We start from the raw sequence: 23,092 nt of genomic DNA, 5'->3' as shown, positions 1-23,092 counted from the left end.
CCTACACATCTTGGTCTGCACAGGCAAAGGGGGAAATGTATTTAGTTGAGACCGTATGCCACACAAGTGAGTACCCTGACAGACGGAATAAGTTTATCTAGGGCGACCGACGGCTCATAGACGACCGTATACGTATGCAATATGTAGAGTATAGCAACCTTGGAAAAATGACTTATCCACAAGACAACAATAATACACGTACAGATGTGCGAACAAGAAAGAGAAAAAAGAAACGTGATAACACCATGCACATCTCACCCGAGCACATAAATATGTGGACGGATAATCGTGCGAAGCTGTGAAAGAGGTAGGTAGCACATGAAACAAGGCGTCGCATCTACTCCGAGTCAAGTCCGACCTTGATCCCGTGAGTTCAACAGCACAGTTCTGCAGATATAATGCACGTCCGAGGCGTCTGACTGTGGGTCCTCCTATCGGTCCAGCACATTCTAAGACTCCTGCTTCTGTGCCGTTCCCGAGGAATCGTCATAGCTGTCCCTGTAATTGCAACTGTATATGTTGTAGGTGCTGCTGCTCTTGCTGAGCGTGCGGCTGCGGATTTGGCATACAATGTGGACCGTTCATCTTAAACTTTTCTATGATGTGACGTACACCCTCCGGCTCCAACACAACTTTTGTCCCATCGCACCGCGCTTTCTTGGAGAATTCGGTACACAGTTGGTTGACATCCGCATCCTGCATGCATTATATTAGTGAAAATTCTTTGCTTAGCATGGCAAGAGGAGATGGAAGGGGTGCAAAAGAAATAAAGCGAAATGACAAAAAGAAAACAACGCCAACCTTGAAGCACGGGCTGGAAGTGATGCTTCGCCAAGCCTGTAGCACCTCGACGTTATCCGGACTTTCTTCCGTCCTCGGGAAACGCGAGCCCTGACATGAGATAATGTCGCCCTGAGTGACGTCGCTCGCTTTGCGGAGTACCCTCGATTCTTCGCCTCTGCTTTCCGACTCCGGGGTTAGACCGATCGTCGAACACCCCACTGAAGGGCTGGTGAACGGTGACTCTCCGCATGCTGCAATGTGTTTTGCTACGTCTTCCCTCGTAATTCGTTTCTTTAGGCCGCTGTTACTTTCGCCTGCTGTTACATTACCACCATCAGTGCCGTGCCTAGATCCAGATACGGACGTGAGTGGGGAAGATGATGCTGTATTATTTCGCAATGACGGGCTCGAGTTTGATCGTTGTATATCCGGTGACGACGCAGGTGATGTGGATGAAGAGGGCACGTTGGGCTGGGGACCAACATTCGCGTTCGCACCACCGATCCTGGCGGAACCCGCATTACCGTTTGCATGAGATACTGGACTGATGCTCGGAGGTAGAAGTGAATCGTCCACGAATGTAGTCCCGAATTCCATAGGCCCCCCACTATCTTGCCCGCTCCTGTTCCCCTGCGGCGCCCCATTCGGGAACATGCCGCCCGAAAAGAGTTCATCTAATCCATTATTAGATGGGGCGAAGTGTTGGTTAAAATTCGCCGGCGTGAGCGTTTGACCGGTTGACGGTGGCCATGCCTGATTCGAGGATGGTAGAAGACCAAATCTACCAAATCCAAATGCATCGAACGCATTTCCTCCGTTCGTTCCGTTCATGCTCACCGGACTGGTTGTTACCGCGGTCGTGGTCGAAGGCGTCTCAGGGGTGTCCGCAAATGTCATGAGCCAGGGGCTACTCGCAATGGTGCGATATTGGTTCGGAGGCGGGAGGGCATACTGACCGAATGGCGAACTTGAATAGTCCGGTGGCTGTTGCTCCATGGTGACGTCCCCAACAGGAGGCTCATCAAGCATGCTCAACATGCCCGGATCGAAAGTCGTCAATGTCCCCCAGTCGATATCCCCGCCTAAAGAAGATGGCTCTGGTGCACCGAAAAAGCTGAATGGAGATGACGACGGAGGATGCATATTGGAATTGGGGGTGGTGGAAGGGGCTTGGGTGACGGATGCGGACGGAGGTGCAGACTTTGGCACAGAAAAGGTAAATTGAGCTTGCCTGAGAGCTATATTTTCCTGCTGCAAACGGGAAAGGAGATCTCGTAGATTGTTGTTTTCAGTTTGAGCCTCTTCATTTTTTGCTTCGAGTGCTGCGACTTGGTCTTCCAGCTACGGATGTCATATGCGATAAAGATAATATGGTGGTTGAGGGACTCAGCCCTAGTGATGGGACGGGGAACACTTACGTCTTTGACATGTTTTTCTTTACGTTCACGGAATGCTCTTTGTGCGGCACGATTTTGTTCTTTGCGTTTAAGTAACCGCGATTCATCCTGCTGAGCGAGGTAGGCAGAGCAGCACCAAATCTCTTGACAGAACCTCACCTGAGAGTTTCCTGTCGACTTTCGCTTGGAGGACTGCCCCTTTTTGGTCCCGGACTCGTCCACTATTAGAGGGAGGCATGCCAATGAGAGGGATTGTGATCAACAAGATGATGACGTGACACGGACCAGCAAGCTTATTCTTTGGGTTATGCTCCTCGTCAAGATCGTCATCAGAGGCTTTGCGTTTGAGTGCCGGTGTTTCGTCACCTTGCGCGTGATTGTTGCCTTGGCGAGGGTATGAAGAGTGCGACTGACGCCTTGAGACTGAGTCCACGTTATTGGCGGATGGGCTCGGGCTGCTATCGTCCGTGGATGGAGTGACGCCAGATAAAGAGAGCTTTGTGATCGATACGGGGTCTACGTTTCCGTCCTTGTTACTGTCTGAGGGAGTGACTGCTCCATGCGATATGGGTTGGAACTGTTTCTGGAGGAGAGCCAGGAGTTCATCTTCTGGCAATTGTGAGAACTGGGATGGGGCCGATGCCAGATTCCACAAGTTCGTGTAGTCAGACATGGTCTGTGCGCAACACGGTGTGCTGGCTGGTCAGTGTCCAAAACGACGAGCCTGTGCGATGACGACGAATAAGTGCAGTGAACAGTCGCCCGCTCAGGAGAAGCCCAGCCACATCGGTCCGGGAAAAAAAACTATTTAATTATTTTCCTCGCTCATAGCATAACCCTCCCCCCTTATCGATAAATTCTAATTTCCCTGCCGCATTGACGTAGGTGGCCGGCAAAAGGTTGGCCAGGGTTAGCCATGCCCATATCGGGCTTATATTGGTCTGTCTCATTGAAGGTCTCCCGGCGAGTTCTCTAATTGCCGCGATCAAAGCCATTATATCGGCATCGTCCGCGGCCAGCGAGTGACTCGACTCCCGCAGGCCGCAGCCCACAGACGCTCTCAATACTAGTTAGTTCCGACGGTCCTGAACACTTGTTGGAGGAGGATGACACCTCAGATGGTGGTTGCAGCAGCCCACTGGCTTCTCGAAGGGTGTAATATCATGCCACAAAGGAGCCGTTGCCCAGGGATCAGCATCGGTAGCAAACAACGGCCGACACCGGTGGGTCTCGGCAATCAACCCATCACTCCGTCACGGGGACTCGCTCATCGTCCACTTCAAATGCATTCCCCAGTCTATCAACGCGTGCATAGGAGCTTCTTGTTTCACCACCTTGCTGGCATGTGGATCGGCAGTACAACTCTACCGACGGGCTTCAAAAGTCTTAGATGACCAGATGCTTTAGATGTGATCACGGTCGACTCACTGTTACAAGACTCATTCAACCTCGCCCGACGGAGCATGCACAGCCTTTCCACCTACGTTTGAATTGGATTCATTTGCGAGAATAGGCATGACAGGTTTTCTGATTGCGTACCAGGAACACCGCCATAACCCCACAGCTCTCGATTGTCCAAAGCACATCCATCTCGGACCACTTTCTGAAACCAGACGAATGACGCCTACTCACAGACACTTGTTATGCTGCGAATGCATTGCGCATGTAACATGGCACGTCTATCAGTCTTCAAATTGCATGCGCTGTTTATGAAATGTCAAGCTGGGCAACAATCGTTGGGACTGAGGTGCGACCTCACAGACGTGTGCACATTGTGAATCAAAAACGGGTCGGCTCCCTTCAACTCCTCGGTCAACCGGTCACGCACGGCGAGCCTGAGAAGGATCTTAATTTTGGCTTAAGTTCCCAGGCTCATTTCAACACACGTGTGGATTGTGCCCTTGATGTGACGTCATAGAACTTAACTGCGCTCTCCCTTCCTTGCAGGCTCTCCCCAACCGACGGGTTATCTTTGTGCAGCAGTTGATTAGTTTCCATAGTAAGTAGTTATTGTAGCCTGCCACCTTCAGCGCACCTGCGAGCAGATGTTCCTGGGTTTGAATTAGGTTTTATGTAAATCAGAGCCTGCCCCCTGGGGTTGCAGCTACCGCTCCCAGTGGTGAACAACGCACGGGGTTGGTGCCTGTAAGCGGTGTCGAGTTATGGGTCTATACAATATATATACATGTGTTCTCTTGGGACCAAGCTTTACTTATGATCGTGGTTGCGGGTATCCACGTTTAGTATGGCATTGGCTCGTTTGTATGCTTCAAGAACTTACATGCCTGTGTCTACGCCAGCAAACCAGTAACTTACCTGTTTGCTCGCATAGATACGCGTGAGTCCAACGAGTTCACGATGTAGTACAGCAGTGGTGCATTGTTTAAGATTAATCCATTGGAATCGTCGCTAAAACAACGAAGGTTCACCGGCAAGATCCGCCTTGATCACAAGAAGGCTTGTGCTTGTAGGCTTCCATATACGAGCATATTCACCGTTCTGGGCGATCAGTTCATCATGTGTCCCTGCCTCTTGAACCTCCGTATCGTCCATATAACTGGAACAGGCATTCGAAACATAAGTGTCGTAGTTGAGCAGAGGGAATCAGCAGGACCAAAGCGGAAACCCACAGGATCAGATCAGCATGACGTGTTAGATTGCCAAACCGATGCGAGGAGAAAACCATAGTTTTGCTGCCTCTCAGGGTTCGAAGTCTCTGGAAAAGATCTAGGTAATAACACGTAAGAATTCCTGCACTGAGTATGAACAACGAGCGATCTTACCGTGTTCGGCGGTAGGGTCGAGGGAAGCACTTGGCTCGTCAAATAGCAGAAGGCCCACTGGCGACTCGGCTTCGGAAACGAGCGACCGCATAAACGTACGCGCACTAAAGGGAGTAGGACAAAAAAATCAGCCACGTCAGTGTCATCCCCATTAAGGAGATCTTCCTGTCCCAGGCACAGAAAACGAGTATGCAACTAGCAAGATGACCTACACAGCCAGCCTCTGCATTTGACCACCACTCAAGGACGTTTCGGTGGTCTGCATCCTCCCAACGCCGCGGACCATACTGTAGTCGACTTGCCGACCAAAAAGTGTAACGGTTCCTTCAGGAAGGGCAGAGTAGTAATCCTTGACCGGCCGATCAAGATATGTATGAAACCCGTCGGGTAGTTTATCTATGAATTCTTCAGCCCCGCCGAGTCGGGCCGCTTCTCGTACTTTGTTGTCGTCGTAAGAAACGTCGGGGTTACCGAGAGCAATGTTATCCTTGATCTGAGCACTGGATTGAGCCGACAAGATGTATGCTACTGGAGAAGACTGACCGATAAAGGAAAATGCGTATAGTCTTGGAAAAGGATGGCCATCGTGCGACGCAAGTCGCTGAGTTTCAACGTTTTGATGTCCTGGCCATCTATGAGAATAGTGCCTTCGGTGGGATCGTACAGCCGTGAGATCAACTTCAGGATCGTGCTCTTTCCGGAGCCGTTCACGCCGACAATGACCTGCAAATCGGAATCAGGGATGGGACACAGGCATGTAGCGGAATTCTGCAAAAAAAAAAACTAACACAAAGCTGGCCAGCGCGGATTGTAAAAGATACATCACGGAGAGCATACTTGTCGGCTCCGGGATATTTGAAAGATACATTACTGAGAGGGATCGAATGTGAAAGGTCGCATTTCCGAACCAAATGTCCTTACCGGAACTCTATTAATATGCCGTGTTTCAATGCCTGTTGATTCTCGGGGAAGGGTATCGTCCCGTCGACAACTCTATTAGGAATCGTCGAGATCTCGTACAGCTTGCGCACGCTGGCAAACTGTTCGGAGAGCGAGAAGGATTCACCAAACAACTGAAACAGAGTGCCGCTAAAAGAGTTAGCTGTCTGGGTAATCAACGTGAGCGATGCCAAGGAGATGGGTATCGAAGCTGGATACTGAATGGCACGCAGGGTGAACACAATCTGACAATATAATTCCAGAGCGTCCATAGCGCTAGATAGAGTGGAGACCCACCTGCGGAAGCTCGCGCAATGGTTCGCGGAGGATAGATGTAAGGGTAAGACGGTCCCGGACAAAAAATGAACGTCGAATCTCCGGAAAATCCATCGCGTCGTCTCCGACACGAGCTGAGGCATCCTTATACACTGTTTCGCATAAGCCTCTAGATGGGTGCATGAAAGTAAAGTTACTTACGACGGGAGAGATGTTCACCTAGGTTGCCAGCAACGACCTCTTTCCGATGTATGGGGTTATCCACAACATGCTTATATCCTTGCATTCGGATGTAATCTTCATTCTTCGTCGTTGCAGCCCATACTGACCATTAGCAGCTTAACATTCTACTACGAGTGGAGAGCTCAAGGCGGAAACAAACCTAGTGACTGCAATGAGGGCCCTCTCATACTAAACCACTGGAAAAGGGACTGTGAGAAGCTGAGGATGGCAAGAAGTGGGCCATCTGGTTGGTCGCGCAATATGCCAACCAGCACAGACAGTTGCGACAGTAGCCGAATGAAGGTCATGAACATATTCGTCGTGATTTCGATGGTTTCCCACGCGAGACTCGATTTCCACGAAGTCGTCCAAGAAGATTCAAGTTGTCTTTGCACAGCAGGATCCTCGAAAGTGGGTAAGTCAAGACGAGCCATAGCGTGGAAAATGTGAGTAGAATAGTATCGCTTTATGGATAAGTTGAGAGGGGTGGTGATGCGACTGCGAGCATAATGGAAGACCCGTTCCGCTATAGTGCATGCCATGCGGCCTGCTGCGACGCGGAGAAGGACATCTTTGTCCACTGTCCGTTTCTCGACGGCTGTTTCGACCTTTTGGGGTGTTAAAGATAAAAGAGAGGGGGAGAAGAGTAGCTTACCAGTAAAAGAAGTTGGCCGGAATACCTGGTGGAGCCATTGAATGTATCAAGCAGAGGCCGATCCACACATTCGAGACTTACCAGAGAGAGACTGCGGGGACGAGAGACCTAGCCACTTCGACGAGCAGATACAAGCAGATCAAACCCAAGCAGCGTCGTATACTGCATATGTCCTTCAGCATGCGCCATACAAATGGGATTCCCTCGAACAGTTGTGCAAATGTCTCGAGCCTGGAGCTATATGGTATGGGTATGTTATACGGGCGTTCTTCATAGAGGTCCCACACGCCCATACGCGTGTGCTTGACATTCCGGGTGTCCGTTGGGTCAAAAACGCCAGGCCTGGCAAGGGGTTTTCTTCTCTGTCCGAGTCTTAGTCTTCCGGGCATCATCGTGAGCGTCAGCCTCGTGTCTGGTATTCACTGCGGAAAAGCCTAAGCATGCCTTCCAAAACAGGCAGCTGGCACCGCGTCGACGTTCTGAATTCAGCGTCGGGTTTGGTCAGACCAAGGCAGGACTGAACTTGCCCGTTGCTTCACAGGAGATACCACCGGGGACCAGCTGGAACGATGAGCTCGGACTTGTCTTCGCTGCTCAACTCCTCACGCGCTCTGAATGCTCATCTTTCGAGGCCTGACCTTCCTACGGTCAATCTGTCTCTCGACCAGATAGAGGCCCAGTCGCGACGCCTCGTTTCGCGTCAACCTGCTGCTGCGACCGATGCCGACCGCGCGTGCGTGCCACAGCCGGTTACATGCACTCGGCTCTGACTGCTGACCGTACAGGAACTATCTTTTAGCTCAAGCCCACGTAGATGCACCTGCACTCGCTAGTTCCATCGCGCACCTCAATACCTCTACTACCTTTTCACCTCTGCAACCTCTCCAGGACACTGATGTCGCGGGGTACCTCCGTCACGCCCACGAACAGAATCTCATATCAACCATCGAAGAAGGAAGGCGGGAGACGCAGGAAGCGTTCTACAACCTCCTAGAAGAGAGAAGCAGAAAAGACTGGGAGGCGAAGAAAAGGAGAGTCTTCGAGGAGCTTGGAGGGAGATCTTTGGTAGCTACTACGGCAGGAGCAGATGGCAAAGCACTCGCAGAAATGAAGAAGAGCTTTCATTCGAGGGCAAACCTTTCTGTGCGTTCCATTCTGTTCCCTTGGACGCGAGACAGCTTAGTCGCCTCCAGGCAAGCACGGGTCCAAGTCTCACACTACAGATGCAAAGCAAGATGATGGCTTACGACCGGACCGTATGCGAACTCAACGCAGCAAGGTCACGAGGGATGTCGTGTCCTATCATCCATCTCCTTATGCAAGCTGCCGCGAACTTGAACCTAGACGTACGTCCGTCTCTAGTTTATCTTGTGAATATGGGAAATTGAGGGGGATATTCCCAGCCTTCGTCAATGCAGATGGTGTCAAACTGTCAAATTCTCATCAAAATAACTGGTGAACCACCTGCGCTCCCCCCTGTGGAACACGCAGGAGCACACATCCTTAATGCCCCTCTCTTTGAGAGAAAATTCGCGCGGGCGTACCTCGGCGATCCTGAATCGCGTGAGGCAGCTTCGTTGAGGGCTCAAATTGCCCAGGGTGGGCGAGAAGCGCTCGAGGACCAGTTTTGGGGTATTATCGAGCGGGGGATTCAAGCGCGAGCGGTGGAAGCAAGATTGGGCGGTGATCCAAGCGTGGCAAACAAGATCAGAGCGTTTCTCGGTGTAAAGTATTACAAGAACGGCCAATGGGAAGACCACATAGAAGTAGGCGGGCATCTGGTTTTACATGCGACAGTACACTAACGCAGATATCATTAGATTGTAGCAGGTCAACCACTCTGGGCTAAACTATTCTATCTCGTGCGAACTGGCCATGCGCAAGAGGCCCTTGACGAGGCCGTACGCTGCCAGGCTGCCATTGAACACCGCGAGCCCAGCTTCGTGAGCCACTTCCGGTCTTGGATCGAATCGCCAGACAGGCGGTAGGATGCTTTATCGTCATGTTGCCTCCATTCTCACATTTTATTACAGTTTGTCAAAATCCCACCGGGATTATCTTCAGTCGGTGTATAATGCACACATGTTGCATGCGGCAACAACGGATCCATTCAAGCTAGCGTTGTACAAACTCATGGGTCGATTGGAGCCCTCGAGACGCTCCGCCCTTCACGTCACGGCTACCATTGAGGACTGGCTGTGGTTCCAACTTGCAATGGTACGTCATGCGCTCGAAATTGATGTGAAGCGTGCCCACTTTTCTACAGGTTGATGAGGAAGAGGAAGGGGGTCTCCGTGGGCTCATGGAAGTCTTGCTCAGTTACGGCGAACACCACTTTGAGACAGCCAAAAAAGGCGTGTGGGCGAGTGTCCTTCTCATGTGTGGCCAGTTCGAGAGGGTATGTAGTAGGCGCATTCGAAATAACTCATAACTAATCGTGCCGCAGGCTGTCGCTGTTCTCTGGGAACATCCGGAGACAGAGGTCGAGGCCATCCATTTGGCTATCGCTCTTGCTTACCATGGACTTTTACGTGTGCCACCCCGTGCAGAAACTTCAGACCTCAGTCCCCGTGCGTTCTGTTTCCTTTTTGGCGCCCTTGCCCAGCATGGATGGCAGTGTTTAATCCCATTTATCTATCAGTAACAATCTCGCCAGTCCACCCTCCTGCACTCAGCCTGTCTACACTTATCTGGCGGTATGTCCGCCAGTTCGTCAAGATGGATGCCAAGGAGGCGTTACAGTACGTCTATTGTGTCTGCCTTGCGGCTGATCAGGCCAATGGTGTCGGAAGTGAAACCCTTGAGAGCGCCTGGGAACTCGTTCGGAGGATCATCGTCTTGGCTCATTCGGGACCGGCCTGGGATGAACTTGTTGGAGGGTTTAGACCAGACGGGACGAAATTCGTGTGTATTCTCGCTCCTCTATTGTGACTTCAACTTGATAATATACCCATGATTCAGAATGGCATTGTTGAACAGGGCGCGCCCCTATTGCACTTACAGAATATCACTCAGTACAACAATCAAATTCTTATCCGGGCGGCTCGCGAATGTGAAGAGAACGACCGCATCCCAGAAGCAATCAAACTTTATAACCTCGCTGGTGACTACGCCACTGTCATTGCTTGTCTCGCACAAGCTCTCGGAAATACTCTCTCGCTCCCAATGGCCGAGAATGAGAAAGGAAAAATTGTCGAGAAGACGGCGATAGAGATATTAAAACACTACGAGAGGATGAACAGGGCTGTGGGCAAGGACAGGGAAGCCGCCGTTCGCCTTCTACGCGTTAGAGAGGCTATCAACGCCAAAAATGCTGGTCGTCCTGACGTCGCTCTCGAAGTCTGTATGCTTTGTCTGCCAGTTGCAACTCGAGGCTGACGAAGACATTGTCACAGATCATGGAGTCAACCGACCTCATCCCCTTGGATGGCGACGTTGCCAAGATCACTCGCCGGGCGGAGGAATTCAAAGACCTCCATGATGCTCTGCAGCGCAACTTGCAAGTTTACCTACCTCTCACGATGGACTGCCTCGCCGCTTTGCATCAGTCAATAAAAGCGTCATCTGCTGTCACGGAGGCTACCCGACAGATGGTACGTTGCAACTTCAGTATCAGGCTTTGGAATCTAATGTAGGAGATTCTTCAGTCCTTGACCACACTCAGAAAGAAGTCTAGGCCACTAATGGTGTTCGCGGGTATTTTGAAGTACAGAATGTCACCGGATGTGTATTCGTATCTGGCACGGCTGGACGTGGAGATTTCCTTGTAATCGTATGTAGTCCCTCGTTTCGATGGTATTTTCTCACCTCGTGATCGTGGTCGTAAAAACGTACCTGACACTTTATCTGGATCTGGATGCAATGAATGGACGACTAGTGCTGTGTCGTCATCTAAACTACTGGTCACCGTTGCGCTGGCACGAGATCCTCCTCGGCTTCATCTGTATCGCCGCCTGTCAACTTCTTCACCTTCTCCGTCGCAGTCCTGACCCTCATTTGCAAGAACCTCATCTCTGGAGGTGTTTTTCTGACACTGCAGTGGGACGGTTGCTGTCAGGTGAAAGTGAGGTCATGAAAGCTAGTAGGCAACTTACGTGGTAAACTGCAGTCCAATAACCGCTCCAGTACATAGCACTCAAGGCATTATTGAACGCTTCATCTCGACTTACCATAGAGGTCGAGGCAGGAGGTAAGAAGAACTCAGGGGCGTTGGAACCTGCGGTGTTGGGTTCAGAAAGCGAGGGATCATGGGTTGGCACGAAGGTATCAAAATCAATGGGTGCAGTGTTGTCTGCGTCTCCATCAACAATGACATCCTTCGATGCTTTGGATTGCTTCGTAGCCGTGGGTTGCGGAACATTGTACCACCTTGTGCACGCACATGAGAGCCGGCTTTACAAAAAGAAAAACACTTACAACGCAGACTTTTTTATGGGTTCCTTCTTCCAATCCTTCGATTTTCCGTGACATGCCTGATAGAAAGTTTCGACGTTGAGATGGGAAGTGACGAGCGACGAAACATACCTCGTACTCTGCCTGAGCAGAGTTCCAGGCATCTATGAGCGCGGAGTCATCCCATATGTCTTCGTACGTTAGTTCTCTGCTTTCCTCGGCTTCTTCTTCAACCTCGAACTGTGGGTGTTCGTGAAATGCACCGTCCTCTTGCTCATCGTACACCACCGCCTCCTGCAGAGTTCCAGGATCGTCCCAATGCTGAACATGTGCCCCGCGACCTTTTTGCTGGCTGTATTTGCGCTTTTTGGAGGGAGGTTGAGTGGAAGGTCCCCCGAGCCCAGGGGGCTTTGACGGCCCCGATGAATCCTCCAAGTCGTAGCGGAGAAGCTGACGCATCGGTGTAACACAAATCGGCGAAACGCTCTTAGTCAGTAGTTGTATAATGGACTCGACATCTTTGCACTTGTAAGTAACAAATACTATTGCATAACCTGACGAAATCGTATGTTCTACTCCCCAAAACAAGGACGTAACATGAATCTGCAAAGGCTGCCTTCCTACAGTTTGGCAAGCCCCAGGATATAAGGAGACCATTTCATGGACTTGACTTGGTCTACATCCTCTTTTTCTCTCCGGATCTTGTCCATATCTAGCCCTTTAACTTCCCTTGTTAGTTCCTCGAAGTCCTTGTACCTGATCTTTGTGAGGTTGCGGATAACCTTCGGCAGTTTCTTGTGGGCGATACGGACTAACCCCACATCTTTCTCCACTTTTGCTGCCTTTGCCAACCTCATGGTTTCCTTTGCCCATGCTACGTGCGTCCAGACCTTTGTGCCGTTGATGTCTTTAGTTTTTCCGACGTCATCATCCTCTAGCTTCAGCGTCAAAAGTTCGTCCTGATACGTCTCCTCTGTCTTTTCTGCCATCGGCAGTGACTCCCACTTGCTATTGAACGATTTCTCCAATTCCGCCCATGTCGTCCGCTGTTGCAATGTCAACCCGTCATACCACCTCTGAGCCTCGGAGCGCTGGTGCGATGTAATCCTGTAGTGCTGCGATCTTATCTGCTTCTGTCGAGATAGCCATTGCTCGCATGGCACGGTTAAACGCGCGCAAGAATGCCTGCGGGTCCTGAGTTTCCTCCTCATCTCCTCTAAACGGTTTCAACGTTTCCATCGCCGTTGCTATTCGTTTATGCGGTGTGATGCTAGTTCGCGGTAGTACGACGATCGGTTACCGCTGGTGGTGTAAATGGCCCGTACAATGTTCCGCCTCCCTTCGCTTCGTCGTCTGAGTCCAGGCACTCCTGACTTGCAATTGGGGAATGGCCCTGGAGGATGCACAAGGGGTGTGTCTGGCCCCAGATCCTGTTCTGAGAGGAGACCAAAAATTGAGTGTGAGAGTAGTCGCCCAGGGTGGACGTTGTTTCTGGCAAGTTTAAATGGGGCTGTAGCTTGCACAAATGACCTTTTTTGTTTCTGTGGGCGCAGTTTGTCAACTTGTGGCTGTATGACTGTGCACTCAACCCGTTTTGAATACTCTTCCTCGTGTTATCCTCGTTCTTTGTTGTGTTAGTGCGGCCATGTTGTTATTGGTTCGATCTTGTCTGAGCGCTGTTCTATCTGTTTAATGATTCTGATTGGTGCTCTTCCGTAAGTTCGAGTGGGCGCGGTCGATCGTGTATCTAAATCGTAGTAGTGATCTGTAGTACTATGGCCGTCTGCGCATCCACCGTCATGTTCAAATGCTGGCTAAGTCCTCTTCTCCCGACCCTCTCATGACAACTAGAAAACTTCCTAGAGATAGCACTTGACATCACCTGTCTACTCAATGCAAGACATCCTTTGCTACTTGTAGTGCAACGGGCAGCGCACCCGCATCCGATGATGAATGTCTTTTTGCTCATGCCCTGACATTCCTAGTAGTTAGAGTAGGGAACCAGGACTTGCATGGCTGCAAAGCTGCATCTACTTAAGATAGCGACCCAAATTACATGTGGGTACAGATGGACCTACATACACATCACCTGGTTGTGCCATGCATTGTAAGAATGCAATGTCTGCAAAACTTGTTGTCCGCCTTCCTACAACTTGGCGCGCCCAAGGACATAAGGAGACCATTTCGTAGACTTGACTTTCTCGACGTCAGCAAGGATGATCGAGCGACACTCATGGCCGTGGTTGTACCCCAACCTATCCAGCAAAGCTTTCAGCTTCAGACATTGAGACATTTCGAACTATTCACACCTTGATCGGCCGTCTATTCCTCCAGCCGTGTAGAACTCTGGTCGACGTAGCAAACTAACAACTACTGCACCACCAATGCCTATATTGTGTGTCAAGCCATACTTTCCACGTTTATCGAGAGTATTAAAGAGTGCTTTGGCTTGCATAGGGCCAGCCCCTAGGAACTGCGATCAAGTTATGAAGTGGTTCTTGTACACCAAACTCACATTCTCGCAATTGCACTGCGCTCGCCAGAAAAAATGAGTAAACGTTAGAAGAAACGAGGAACAGAATTCGCACTTGTAATGTAAAAATTCATTCCTATCCCAGTGGCGCCCAGCGGGTGCCCTTTGGCCTCAAGGCCACCGCTTGGATTGACGACATACTTACCCCCATACTGTGAGACCCACTAGTGAGTGTAAATGCAGAAGACCACTCCCTTGCGTACCGTGTTGTCTCCGTTATCCACCATCTTATGGGCCGCATCTGGAGCACACAACCCGAGCGCAGGATACATTATAAGCTAAAGAGAGGGGGAGTCATGAAAGGTCGATGAACAGTCACCTGCGCTTACCTCATTGGCTGCGAAGCAGTCGTGAAGTTCGAGGACTCCAATTTCGTCTCTTCCCTTTCCTGGCGCAAAGCCTCCCTGTACAAATACCTTATCGGCACAACGCCGTGTCATGCTGTAACCAACGACTTCCATGGCACTATTCGACTCGAAACTTGTGGGGTCGTCTGTCTCGAGAGCCATAGCCACAATCCTCAATAGCTTGGTTTTCGAGTTTATGCGCATGGACAAACGCTTCTGACGCAACTATGCAACAGGCGGCACCATCCTAGTAGCACAGATGGATCAAATAAACAACGCGTGTAAGGCGGCGTCACCCACGGAAGTTGGGCTGCACATGAACTTGGTGAGCTGTTTGGTGATCTTCGGGGAATCCAAGACCTGCTGTACAGTCCAGCCGTTGCGGAACTGCGAGTAGGGATTGTTCATGGAGTGTGCATGGTTCTTCGAAGCTAATTAAATACCGCCAGAAGAATTTAGGATGCAATGGTGAGGACTGTGCATCTACCAACCTATCTTCGCCAAATGCACTATGTCCGCACCGTATTTGTCGAAGTACTCCTGACCAGCGTTAGGCGAACATCCTAGGCGCACCAGGACCGAAGTTCGTCCCGGCCATCATCCCTTGCTCCAGCTCCTGGGTCTTGTTGTGAAAGGGAGCTAGTGGGGATGGTCTGTCAGGGAAATGGGTGCCTAGGCTTCCGGGCGCCATGCGCTCGAATCCGAGTGCTAGTGCACATTCTACAAGACCCGACTTAACGCAATTGTTTACTTGATAGAGAGCGGTACCACCAGTGGCACAGTTATTATTCACGTTTGTAATTGGAATACCAGTCATCCCAAGGTTATACAATGAGCGCTAAAGGGGGTGAAGCATTGTAAAGCGAACGTCCGGCGTGTAGGAGCACGGCAAACTTGCCTGACCACTGGTGGAGTCCCCATAGCAGTGTCCCACAAATGCGGTTTCGATAAGGTCATATGTTATGCCTTCGAGTATCACGTTGGCAGATGGCAGGGGTAAATAGAGCAATAGGACGTACCTGCATCGAGCAACGCCTTGGTGGCCGCCTCGAGACCCATCTAGTACAGGATGAGCCGTCCAAACGCTGCCGGTGTTCAGTGTAACCAATCAGTGCTCACATCCTCAGTTCGTCCTCTGACCCCTGGGCTATGACAAGCAAGTGAGATGCCAGGTCACGGCGGCAGGAGACCACTTCAAGGCCAACAGACCTTAATAAACGCAGTGCACCCACATCCGACGATGAATGTCCTCCTTCCCTTTGTCGAGGTCATTGCGTTGGCGCTCGTAGTGGAACAGAAGACTCGGTAACATTCGTATTTATAGTGTGTAACACGGTGACCCAAGCTACATGCCGATACAGAATCCGGGTGCCGTTGTATCACAGCTAAATGTCGTGCGAAACTCTCAGCTCACTGGCAGGCAAAACCGAACTTCAGGCCGACTAACAGTCCTGGGCGGACCATCATGCATCATGTACAAAACAGAGATTACTCTCCACGGGACCCACTGCCACATGTCAGTGCCGGTAGTTGTGTCCGTCTGCTATGTGGCCTCCGGCATGATAGCCGAACTAGCGTCATGACCCTCTTCAATGAACAAGTAGTTGATGAGCCTTCTGATTACCTGCCCGAGATCTATAGGTTAGGGTCGATCGCCTCACTAATCACTCACTGACCTCCACAGTTCACACTATTCCCGATCAAACGATACTTGGATTTCAACGAAACACCCAGTGGCCATATGAAATCGAAAGGGGCGGTAGTGAACGGATCCCGTTATGTGGAAGAGCCTCAGAAGCTCGTCGGGAGTAAAATATCGCAGTCTGAGACAGCCAAGCAGCTGAACCGCCTGTGCATCGCCATTTCTTTGCGCTGCCAAAAATCCGTCGAACACCCTGGTGGTCTATGGCAGGAATCGCATCAGTGCAATTTAGATTAGCACCGAGATGCGTACATTCAGCTGTTCGTTCATCTGAAGGATTGAACCCGCACGTTCGACCAGCTGAGTGTATCCTATGGATGTTCACGCCTCGGCGATACTGTCAAGCTAAGATTTTCATACCTCGGGTGAAACAGCATGATCTGGTCCCAGAGGGCAACTACGATGTCAAACAGACGGCCCCACTTCTCCAGAACACGGTCAGAAACCTTGAAGGAAGCCATTGACTCATTATCCAGTTCATCTAGATAATGGTTCAGACATCGTGCAGCCACTGATATCACCGGGTGTTGTGAAGGTATGTGATCCAAAATGTTCAATCGGGAATCGTCACAGCCGAGGAACTTCAGATGTGAAAGTTTGGCCAGAAGGTAGTAGCGCAACCGTGAGTTGGGGATCCCAAACTGCAAAGGCGTAAGATTGAACTCTGCTATTTGGTATCCTAGACGCTTGAGGGTTGATACGAGGTGATACCGTGTCTCGGAGTCCTACCTGTTGTATGACTTCCTCCACTAATTCTGATGCACGGAAACGCACCTGAAATCCGGTCACATTCTCTACGAGCAGGTAACGAGGATGAACCTGTTGTACAGCTAATTGCGGAAGAACGTTGTCGATCAAGTGCAAGAAAGATTGTGCCCGTGGGTCGGATGCGCCTCTGGCATTGGGATTCAGTTTAGTGTAAGGCTGGCATGCTGGCGAAAGAAGCCAGAGATCAGCTCGGAGCTGGGACAATCGTGCAGCAGTGAGGGTTGAGATGTCTGTCTGGCAGAGTATCATACAGGGACACCATAGGGTCCTCCGATCGTATGGGAGGCATTAAATATTGTCAGTGCTGACCTTGTGAACTGTACTAGATCCATAGTTGACACCATACACCTGGCAGGCTATCGGGTCCCAGTCATATGCTGCAATGACCGTAGCAGGTATCTGGCTTCGACTGAGTGCAAGATGAAGACCCCCTGTGCAAATCTAAGCGTGACAACGCAGTAGTCAAACACACAGAGAATATACCTATCCCGCTGTAGAACTCGATGGCCCTCACCATGGTGGTACTACACTGCCTGGAATACCTTAATTAGCTTAGGTAATCGAGAGGGTCCCGCCACACCCCGTCCCGCTCGCTTGCCATTATCTTACATACCACCTTGTTACTTATCGGAACGGGCTGGTTCAGCAGAAACGCTTTGGACGACGTTGGTTTACGATATTTGACGCCGGTGGTATCCTATTCTCTCCCGTTTGGCAGGCTTACTGTTTTCTTGATGACACCCGACGTTCATTCCAGCGAAAACTGCGTGGACGGGAAAATATCTGGCCCGTCTGCATCTGTCGTCATCACACCGGCCAACAATACTTCACCAGAACCATTATCTGGCCTCCCCGGTTGGCCGTCCTTCACCGATTCGCCGTCTGTAGCTCCTGGAGGTAGCCAGCATGATGGATCCTTGGACGAAACAAAATTGCAGAGGTGAGTATTGTACTGGGTGGCTCTTTACTCCAGATTACTGATCTAGCGATATACGCCACGCTGGGATCGTTCAGCTCTGGTGTGCATTTGCCAACCCCTCAGAGGTGAGTTAACGCCCGAGCTTTCATTTTTAGCTAGTCGCTTCCGGTCCGTTGCCCCACGGTGAAAACCGACTATTCTGCACTTTGTTCCCGACTACGCCGTTGACCCTTCATTACTCTGTCGTAGCCCTGCAACCTTATCGTCATATCTACTATCAGAGGCTGAACCCATAGTTTCGGGTGCCCACAAGTGAGTGTATGGCAGTAACTTTGTAGGCGTGTATATTTTGACTTCTTGTAAGCTCGCGATCGGGCCAGCAACCTTCGACTTTACCGTCGGGGTTTCGCGTATATACGTACGTCGGCTAAGTAATGTGCGCCCTAGTCTCGAATTGACGCAGGTATACAAGTACTCCGTCACCCCCACCTCCTCTTCGATCCCTCCAAACGCTTACTCCGGGAACTAGGTGGGTCGTTCTGTTGCATTGGATGTTGGGAACAACATCTGAAAGTTGTTCAGTCCTCTGCCCATGCGCTATCAGGCAGGCAGTTCCCATATGCAGCAGCAACCCCCGGTACTGATGCGCACCCATGGCCAACATTTGTAAGATGTTTAGCATGTTATCTCCTCTAACTTGTTGGACTCACAGTGGTATTAAGGATACCGTCCTCAGTTGAGCCAACCAAAACTGACCTGTGGTGCGTAATTTTATTTCGTAAACAGCTTGCAGTGGAAATTTCTTATTTGGTCTCAAGCGAGTTGTTGCCGATGGGCGAGATGCCCTCGCGTCCTACAACACCTGGGGTGCAACCAGCCTCGATTGATTACTCTGTCGATGTGCCGAATACAGAATTCCCGAGCACACCTCCACGGAAATCACCAACATCAGTGCCTCGGCGCGCGGACGGTGACAGCCACTTGTTACCGCTACAGGTCGAAAATACTGCAGTGGCCAACACGGAAGTTGGGGGAGAACTTGCGCGGATCCGTGCACAACTTGTGGAGAACCACCTTGCGCTTGCCCAGGAAGCAGAGGCGCGGAGACCTGATTATTTCAAGCGAATGAGACGCGCTGCTCTAACTACCGATGCGACCGATGCGGCGCCGCAAGGTTCAGCATTACAGCCCGCCGCTCCCATTGGCATCACCAATAGTCCCATTAAGGGTAGACGCCTCACCTTGTTCCAGGAAACATCTGAGGAGAGCTTCGAAGAGAGTTTGATGGCGGGTGGATACGGGCGCTATGTGAGTAACAATTTTTCAAAAGCCTGAGCCAAAACCGAAGCTTTTCTTCTGTTTACGCCTGTCCTGCGTCCTAGCGCTCCGATGCGTTGCCGTGGAGGAAGCCGGAAAACGAAGTACCGAATGTTGTGGATACGACGGAGGACCCTGCTGTAATGGTCGAACGAGAAAGGAAGAAGAAGAGGCTGGCGGCATTCCGCAATGTCCCGCTTGCCTCCTCGTCGAAGACACAACTTGTTCCCACTGAGATTGAAGGGTGCGGTAGAGTTCTCATAAGCATGGATGCTTCGGAGCCGCCAACTTCTCCCAAACGCAGCCCCTCGAAAGGTAGACGGTCGCGGAGGAAAAAGAGGGTTGCCGCTGATGCACGTGGAGAGAAAGATGGACTTCTCACGCCTCCGGAGGCGAAGCTTGACGCTCCCAATTGGCCAGATATGCACTTCCCATGGGGTTCAAGTTCAACGCCATGCGGGTCACAGAATTTGGAAGAAGAGAGGCTGCGACATATTGAAAACTTCCTCGAACGGGATTCGGATGAGGAAGTTGAGGAAGGGCCGTCTTCGCCTTTACGGAGTCCCGCAGAAGAGATACAAACGGCGCAAGTCAAAACATACCCCGTTCTCCTTCATGCTGGCGAGGCACCGATCGGATCCACGGGTATGTCGGTCGTTCCCAGAGACCCTGCTGATGCGAGGGCGGCGTTCTTGTCGAAGAAGTCCGTTAAGGAGCTCTCACTTCGTCTTCTACGCCGTAGGAATACCGATAACGACGGAGGCGGGGTGGTGTGCATCTGCAACGATCCGGACGACGAGCGGGACTCGGTGCAGTGTGATGCATGCCAGATATGGTATCACCTTGATTGCATTGGGATACGAAGTACGTCAGAGCTTGGCAGGGAAGAAGACCCATGGTTTTGCGCAAATTGTGCGGAAGCAAAGACACCACCACCCGTGATGTTGTCCTTATCAGAGCCCACCTTCGTGCCTACGGACGACAAAATAATTGGGGACACATGTTATGACCTTCCGTTTTTGCAGGCTGGGCTTAATCCGTCGCCGATGACTCACTGGACAAGTTCAGGTCGACAGCCGAGGACACCACCAGACAGTCACGTTGGATTCCAGTTTTCGTCGGGGTCTTCGTGGGATGAACCACCTTCACGAGGTGGACCTCATACACCGCAGTTTCCAAACTCACAGGATGTGCGTGTGTACACCACGCCAGGGCAGGTTGGTTCGTTGGCGATTGAGGAGTCGCCATTTGATCCCACGTCTACACCCTCTCGTGGGATCAAGTTTGGTGCGCCATTTACCACGCCAAAAAATGGATTATGGCAAGGACGTCATCAGGAGTTGTTCCACACACCCACACGACCAGGTGGGATTGCGTTCGGGCGGCCATTTGGACAATATGGATCGAGAGGGGTCGAGGGATCGTCGGGACATTCTACATCTACGCAAGACATCACTCCGGTCGTTCATCACCTGAAGGAACGCGGTCGACCACTAGAATCTCCGTTAGCCGGGAAACGGTCACGGCATAGTGTGGATAATCGGTTGTCAACGTCTCGCGGAAGATGAGGCACGACGCGTTTGACGATTGGATTGATTGCTTTGTTCCCATACTTATTAGCATGGATGGCCATCCTTGTGGCACGGTAATATTGGTGATATAAGATATCGATATGAGGATATGTATGTAGTAGAGTATCTGTACTAGGTCATGTGTATTCCCGTCTGTCCTCGTTTTCGGGCCGCCGCATGCCGTTGCTTAACGTCTGGCACGTGGCCGCCATGCCACCGGGTCCTCGGCGCGTCATTCCGGGGTCTGTACCTACCAAAAACAGGACAGCCTCGCTGACAGTCGCTCATGAATATTGTGTGTGGCACTCATAACGAGCATGATATGTGGGTATAGGACAGATGAGTGCCGCAGCAAGGGTGGTGCTGATCAAAAGAAACGAGTGGATGTTACCGATGCAATTGTTCCCTCGTGCAGGGGCGACGCCGAACTCAGATGACCATAAGCGGTGAATTCGGACCAACAGTGATGGGCGTTCCGCGGATAAGCTGATCTGATTCTGATATTATCCTAGTCCATAAGAGAGAGAGCCTGCAGAGGAGGACATGCGAGGCCGACCTCCGCATGTCAAGTGGAAAATTGGACGGGACATACGTAAGAAATGAAAAGTAAAATAAAATAAAAATTTTACCGCGACCCTGGATGGTTGTTCCCACGGCATGGGAGTCCGTCGATATAACCTCGTCCCCGGTGGAGGGCTTCACCAGCAAAGCTGTCCGGCCTCCACCAAGTTTCTCTCCGCCGTCTCGTCCGCCGTCCACCCCATGTCCACCCTGGCAACCGCCCTTGCTGGCCTCGCCTCAAAGGCACAGGCAAGGATGTCCCGCTCCCGCTTACACTCCTGCGAATACGAATCTACATCAGACGCGTCCTCGTTGGCAGAGGGTGCGTGACCAAGTGTTTATTCTACTCAGTATGACCCCCCCACTCACCAAAGGTCCAGGTTCGACACGCTCACCTTCTACTCGCCGCTTCCATCTTGCACTCCCTTCCACTCTGCGACCTAACGAGCACCTCGCTGTCCTTCTCCCAAAGAACCTCTGGAAGGTATGCAGATTTGGAAATATCCCTGTCTGTCAACCACTCATCTTTCCCCATTCAGCCTGATGCACTGGCTTCCAACTGCGACAACTTTTCTTGTCGCGTGCCTTTTTCGCTTCTAGAGCGTCGTCATGTGAGCAACTGGTTGATCGACCACTTACACGATTACTTTTACTCAATCGTACATAATAGCACTGCAGAAAGTGTGGTGGCGTGTTCTGCCAACAATGCACTTGCCGTACAACTCATCTCCTTGACGTCTCAAATCTCGACTTCCTCTTCCCCCCACGTAATACACCTATCACCACGTTTGACAGCCCGACGTCACCAGTCGTTTTCGAAAAGGTGTGCGACGATTGTTGGGACCAAATCTACGGCCTATCCCGTACCCCTGACTCTCGGCCGTCAACCCCAATGTTGGTCTCTTCTCCCTCGACATCCTCCTCTCCATCTCCGACTTCCTCCATTTGTGCTTCCCCAATAGAGCACCAGCCAAGTCTGCCGTCAACTGGTGTTTCTGTCACGCGTAGCTCCTCCCAATCAAGTGCAAGGAAATTCCCGTTTCCATCAGTGCAGAATTCGATTATCTCGGATCTCGAGCCTACATCTCAGCCTTCTTTCGGAGAACTGGATGCTTACCCCTTGAGGCAATCCAGCATCATCTGCAAGGCAACTGGTGGCGGTCGGTGGGAGCCGAAGAACTCGCCTCCAAGGATTGGCTTGCGCATACCGGGGTGCAAGGCACAATATGAATTAGAGATCGAAAGGGAAGAACAAGAGGAGCGGAGAAGACGTTTGAACCCTATAATACGAGACGGAGGTTTGTAAATGGCTGACTCGTGTCAAACTTGACATCATGACTGATTATCTTTAGATTTTCAATATCGATTTAGGCCGGACCGATCGATAACTCCTGCAAGTCTAGCCAAAAGCCCGTGCCAACTTTCCACCTTCTGATTCCACCCCCTCTTTTTTTCCGTCCTTTCTTGGTTCGTCGATGCTTTCTTAGGGCTCTGTTGTACCATCTGCCGTATATACCTGTTGTGCTTTCGCTTCCATCCGCTGTGCGACATCCTTATTCCTAATTGTGCCCTATGTCCATCTGGCTCTTATGTCTCTAGGCCTTACAAGTTTACTGACGTATGCCCTCGCTATGCATGCTTCATAGTTACCCTACTTGTACTCATTTGTGAAACAGCGTGTGTTATTTATCATATCGTGTAGTTTGTAGCCGCGATGATCAGTACATACGATACCACCACTTCACGCTTGTAACATAATGAATTTGTTCCATCAGTGGTCGTTTGCTTTGACGGCTTGATTATCTCGCATCGATGGCCATAGATTCGGAAAACCTGTCATAAATTTTCGAGTGGCCACATTTGTGAAAATCATAATGCAGGAACCGGTCAAACATGCAACTGATTATGGGTTTCAGCTGCGGGCGAT

At 51.0% G+C, this 23,092-nt stretch overlaps 9 protein-coding genes across 9 annotated transcripts; 3 read left to right on the top strand and 6 right to left on the bottom strand.

Moving 5' to 3' along the window:
- Positions 1–48: 48 nt before the first annotated feature.
- On the bottom strand, positions 49–2,969 carry F5J12DRAFT_467957 (uncharacterized protein). The gene is made up of 5 exons (XM_051739575.1): positions 2,466–2,969; positions 2,340–2,401; positions 2,202–2,288; positions 802–2,124; positions 49–696 (listed from the first exon to the last, which is right to left on the bottom strand). Exons 1-5 carry the CDS (start codon positions 2,851–2,853, stop codon positions 487–489), a joined length of 2,070 nt encoding a protein of 689 aa, XP_051595426.1. The 5' UTR covers positions 2,854–2,969; the 3' UTR covers positions 49–486.
- Positions 2,970–4,186: 1,217 nt separating this feature from the next.
- F5J12DRAFT_915614 (P-loop containing nucleoside triphosphate hydrolase protein) lies at positions 4,187–7,490 on the bottom strand. Its single transcript, XM_051749159.1, has 13 exons — positions 7,137–7,490; positions 7,056–7,080; positions 6,561–7,008; positions 6,380–6,502; positions 6,200–6,330; positions 5,885–6,147; positions 5,752–5,833; positions 5,507–5,686; positions 5,176–5,456; positions 4,964–5,067; positions 4,811–4,907; positions 4,313–4,737; positions 4,187–4,274 (listed from the first exon to the last, which is right to left on the bottom strand). Exons 1-12 carry the CDS (start codon positions 7,445–7,447, stop codon positions 4,590–4,592), a joined length of 2,193 nt encoding a protein of 730 aa, XP_051595425.1. The 5' UTR covers positions 7,448–7,490; the 3' UTR covers positions 4,187–4,274; positions 4,313–4,589.
- Positions 7,491–7,624: 134 nt separating this feature from the next.
- F5J12DRAFT_897537 (nucleoporin-interacting protein NIC96) lies at positions 7,625–10,825 on the top strand (the record flags this gene model as incomplete). Its single annotated transcript, XM_051748031.1, has 12 exons — positions 7,625–7,788; positions 7,841–8,198; positions 8,249–8,401; positions 8,459–8,821; positions 8,876–9,039; positions 9,089–9,272; positions 9,322–9,453; positions 9,502–9,625; positions 9,697–9,959; positions 10,017–10,394; positions 10,451–10,648; positions 10,703–10,825. The coding sequence occupies 12 exons, from the start codon at positions 7,625–7,627 to the stop codon at positions 10,823–10,825; spliced, it is 2,604 nt and encodes an 867-aa protein (XP_051595424.1).
- Positions 10,604–11,906, bottom strand: F5J12DRAFT_773986 (uncharacterized protein; the record flags this gene model as incomplete). Its single annotated transcript, XM_051742287.1, has 4 exons — positions 10,604–11,088; positions 11,150–11,423; positions 11,472–11,527; positions 11,580–11,906. The coding sequence occupies 4 exons, from the start codon at positions 11,904–11,906 to the stop codon at positions 10,993–10,995; spliced, it is 753 nt and encodes a 250-aa protein (XP_051595423.1). The 3' UTR covers positions 10,604–10,992.
- A 15-nt stretch (positions 11,907–11,921) lies between these two features.
- F5J12DRAFT_861620 (uncharacterized protein) lies at positions 11,922–13,090 on the bottom strand. The gene is made up of 2 exons (XM_051746892.1): positions 12,519–13,090; positions 11,922–12,493 (listed from the first exon to the last, which is right to left on the bottom strand). Exons 1-2 carry the CDS (start codon positions 12,684–12,686, stop codon positions 12,068–12,070), a joined length of 594 nt encoding a protein of 197 aa, XP_051595422.1. The 5' UTR covers positions 12,687–13,090; the 3' UTR covers positions 11,922–12,067.
- Positions 13,091–13,217: 127 nt separating this feature from the next.
- Positions 13,218–15,617, bottom strand: F5J12DRAFT_861617 (thiolase-like protein). The gene is made up of 12 exons (XM_051746891.1): positions 15,537–15,617; positions 15,347–15,386; positions 15,226–15,293; positions 14,901–15,165; positions 14,628–14,758; positions 14,496–14,574; positions 14,310–14,473; positions 14,184–14,258; positions 14,036–14,132; positions 13,757–13,913; positions 13,526–13,702; positions 13,218–13,471 (listed from the first exon to the last, which is right to left on the bottom strand). The coding sequence occupies exons 1-11, from the start codon at positions 15,597–15,599 to the stop codon at positions 13,594–13,596; spliced, it is 1,248 nt and encodes a 415-aa protein (XP_051595421.1). The 5' UTR covers positions 15,600–15,617; the 3' UTR covers positions 13,218–13,471; positions 13,526–13,593.
- On the bottom strand, positions 15,618–17,346 carry F5J12DRAFT_861604 (S-adenosyl-L-methionine-dependent methyltransferase). The gene is made up of 7 exons (XM_051746890.1): positions 17,281–17,346; positions 16,804–17,228; positions 16,431–16,754; positions 16,282–16,329; positions 16,096–16,230; positions 16,004–16,037; positions 15,618–15,962 (listed from the first exon to the last, which is right to left on the bottom strand). Exons 2-7 carry the CDS (start codon positions 17,044–17,046, stop codon positions 15,871–15,873), a joined length of 876 nt encoding a protein of 291 aa, XP_051595420.1. The 5' UTR covers positions 17,047–17,228; positions 17,281–17,346; the 3' UTR covers positions 15,618–15,870.
- A 39-nt stretch (positions 17,347–17,385) lies between these two features.
- F5J12DRAFT_861594 (uncharacterized protein) lies at positions 17,386–20,776 on the top strand. Its single transcript, XM_051746889.1, has 8 exons — positions 17,386–17,737; positions 17,812–17,841; positions 17,966–18,028; positions 18,081–18,134; positions 18,189–18,245; positions 18,299–18,382; positions 18,439–19,024; positions 19,099–20,776. Exons 1-8 carry the CDS (start codon positions 17,532–17,534, stop codon positions 20,599–20,601), a joined length of 2,583 nt encoding a protein of 860 aa, XP_051595419.1. The 5' UTR covers positions 17,386–17,531; the 3' UTR covers positions 20,602–20,776.
- Positions 20,777–20,929: 153 nt separating this feature from the next.
- On the top strand, positions 20,930–23,003 carry F5J12DRAFT_861591 (FYVE zinc finger-domain-containing protein). Its single transcript, XM_051746888.1, has 5 exons — positions 20,930–21,487; positions 21,546–21,649; positions 21,705–21,776; positions 21,836–22,463; positions 22,518–23,003. Exons 1-5 carry the CDS (start codon positions 21,367–21,369, stop codon positions 22,598–22,600), a joined length of 1,008 nt encoding a protein of 335 aa, XP_051595418.1. The 5' UTR covers positions 20,930–21,366; the 3' UTR covers positions 22,601–23,003.
- Positions 23,004–23,092: the final 89 nt, after the last annotated feature.

The sequence above is a fragment of the Pisolithus orientalis genome (assembly GCF_024613125.1).
Source record: "Pisolithus orientalis strain OTSU chromosome Unknown F5J12scaffold_55, whole genome shotgun sequence".
In the NCBI taxonomy this organism is placed as follows: Eukaryota; Fungi; Basidiomycota; class Agaricomycetes; order Boletales; family Pisolithaceae; genus Pisolithus; species Pisolithus orientalis.
Note: the sequence above shows the minus strand (reverse complement) of the source record. Positions and strands in the feature narration are given on the sequence as shown.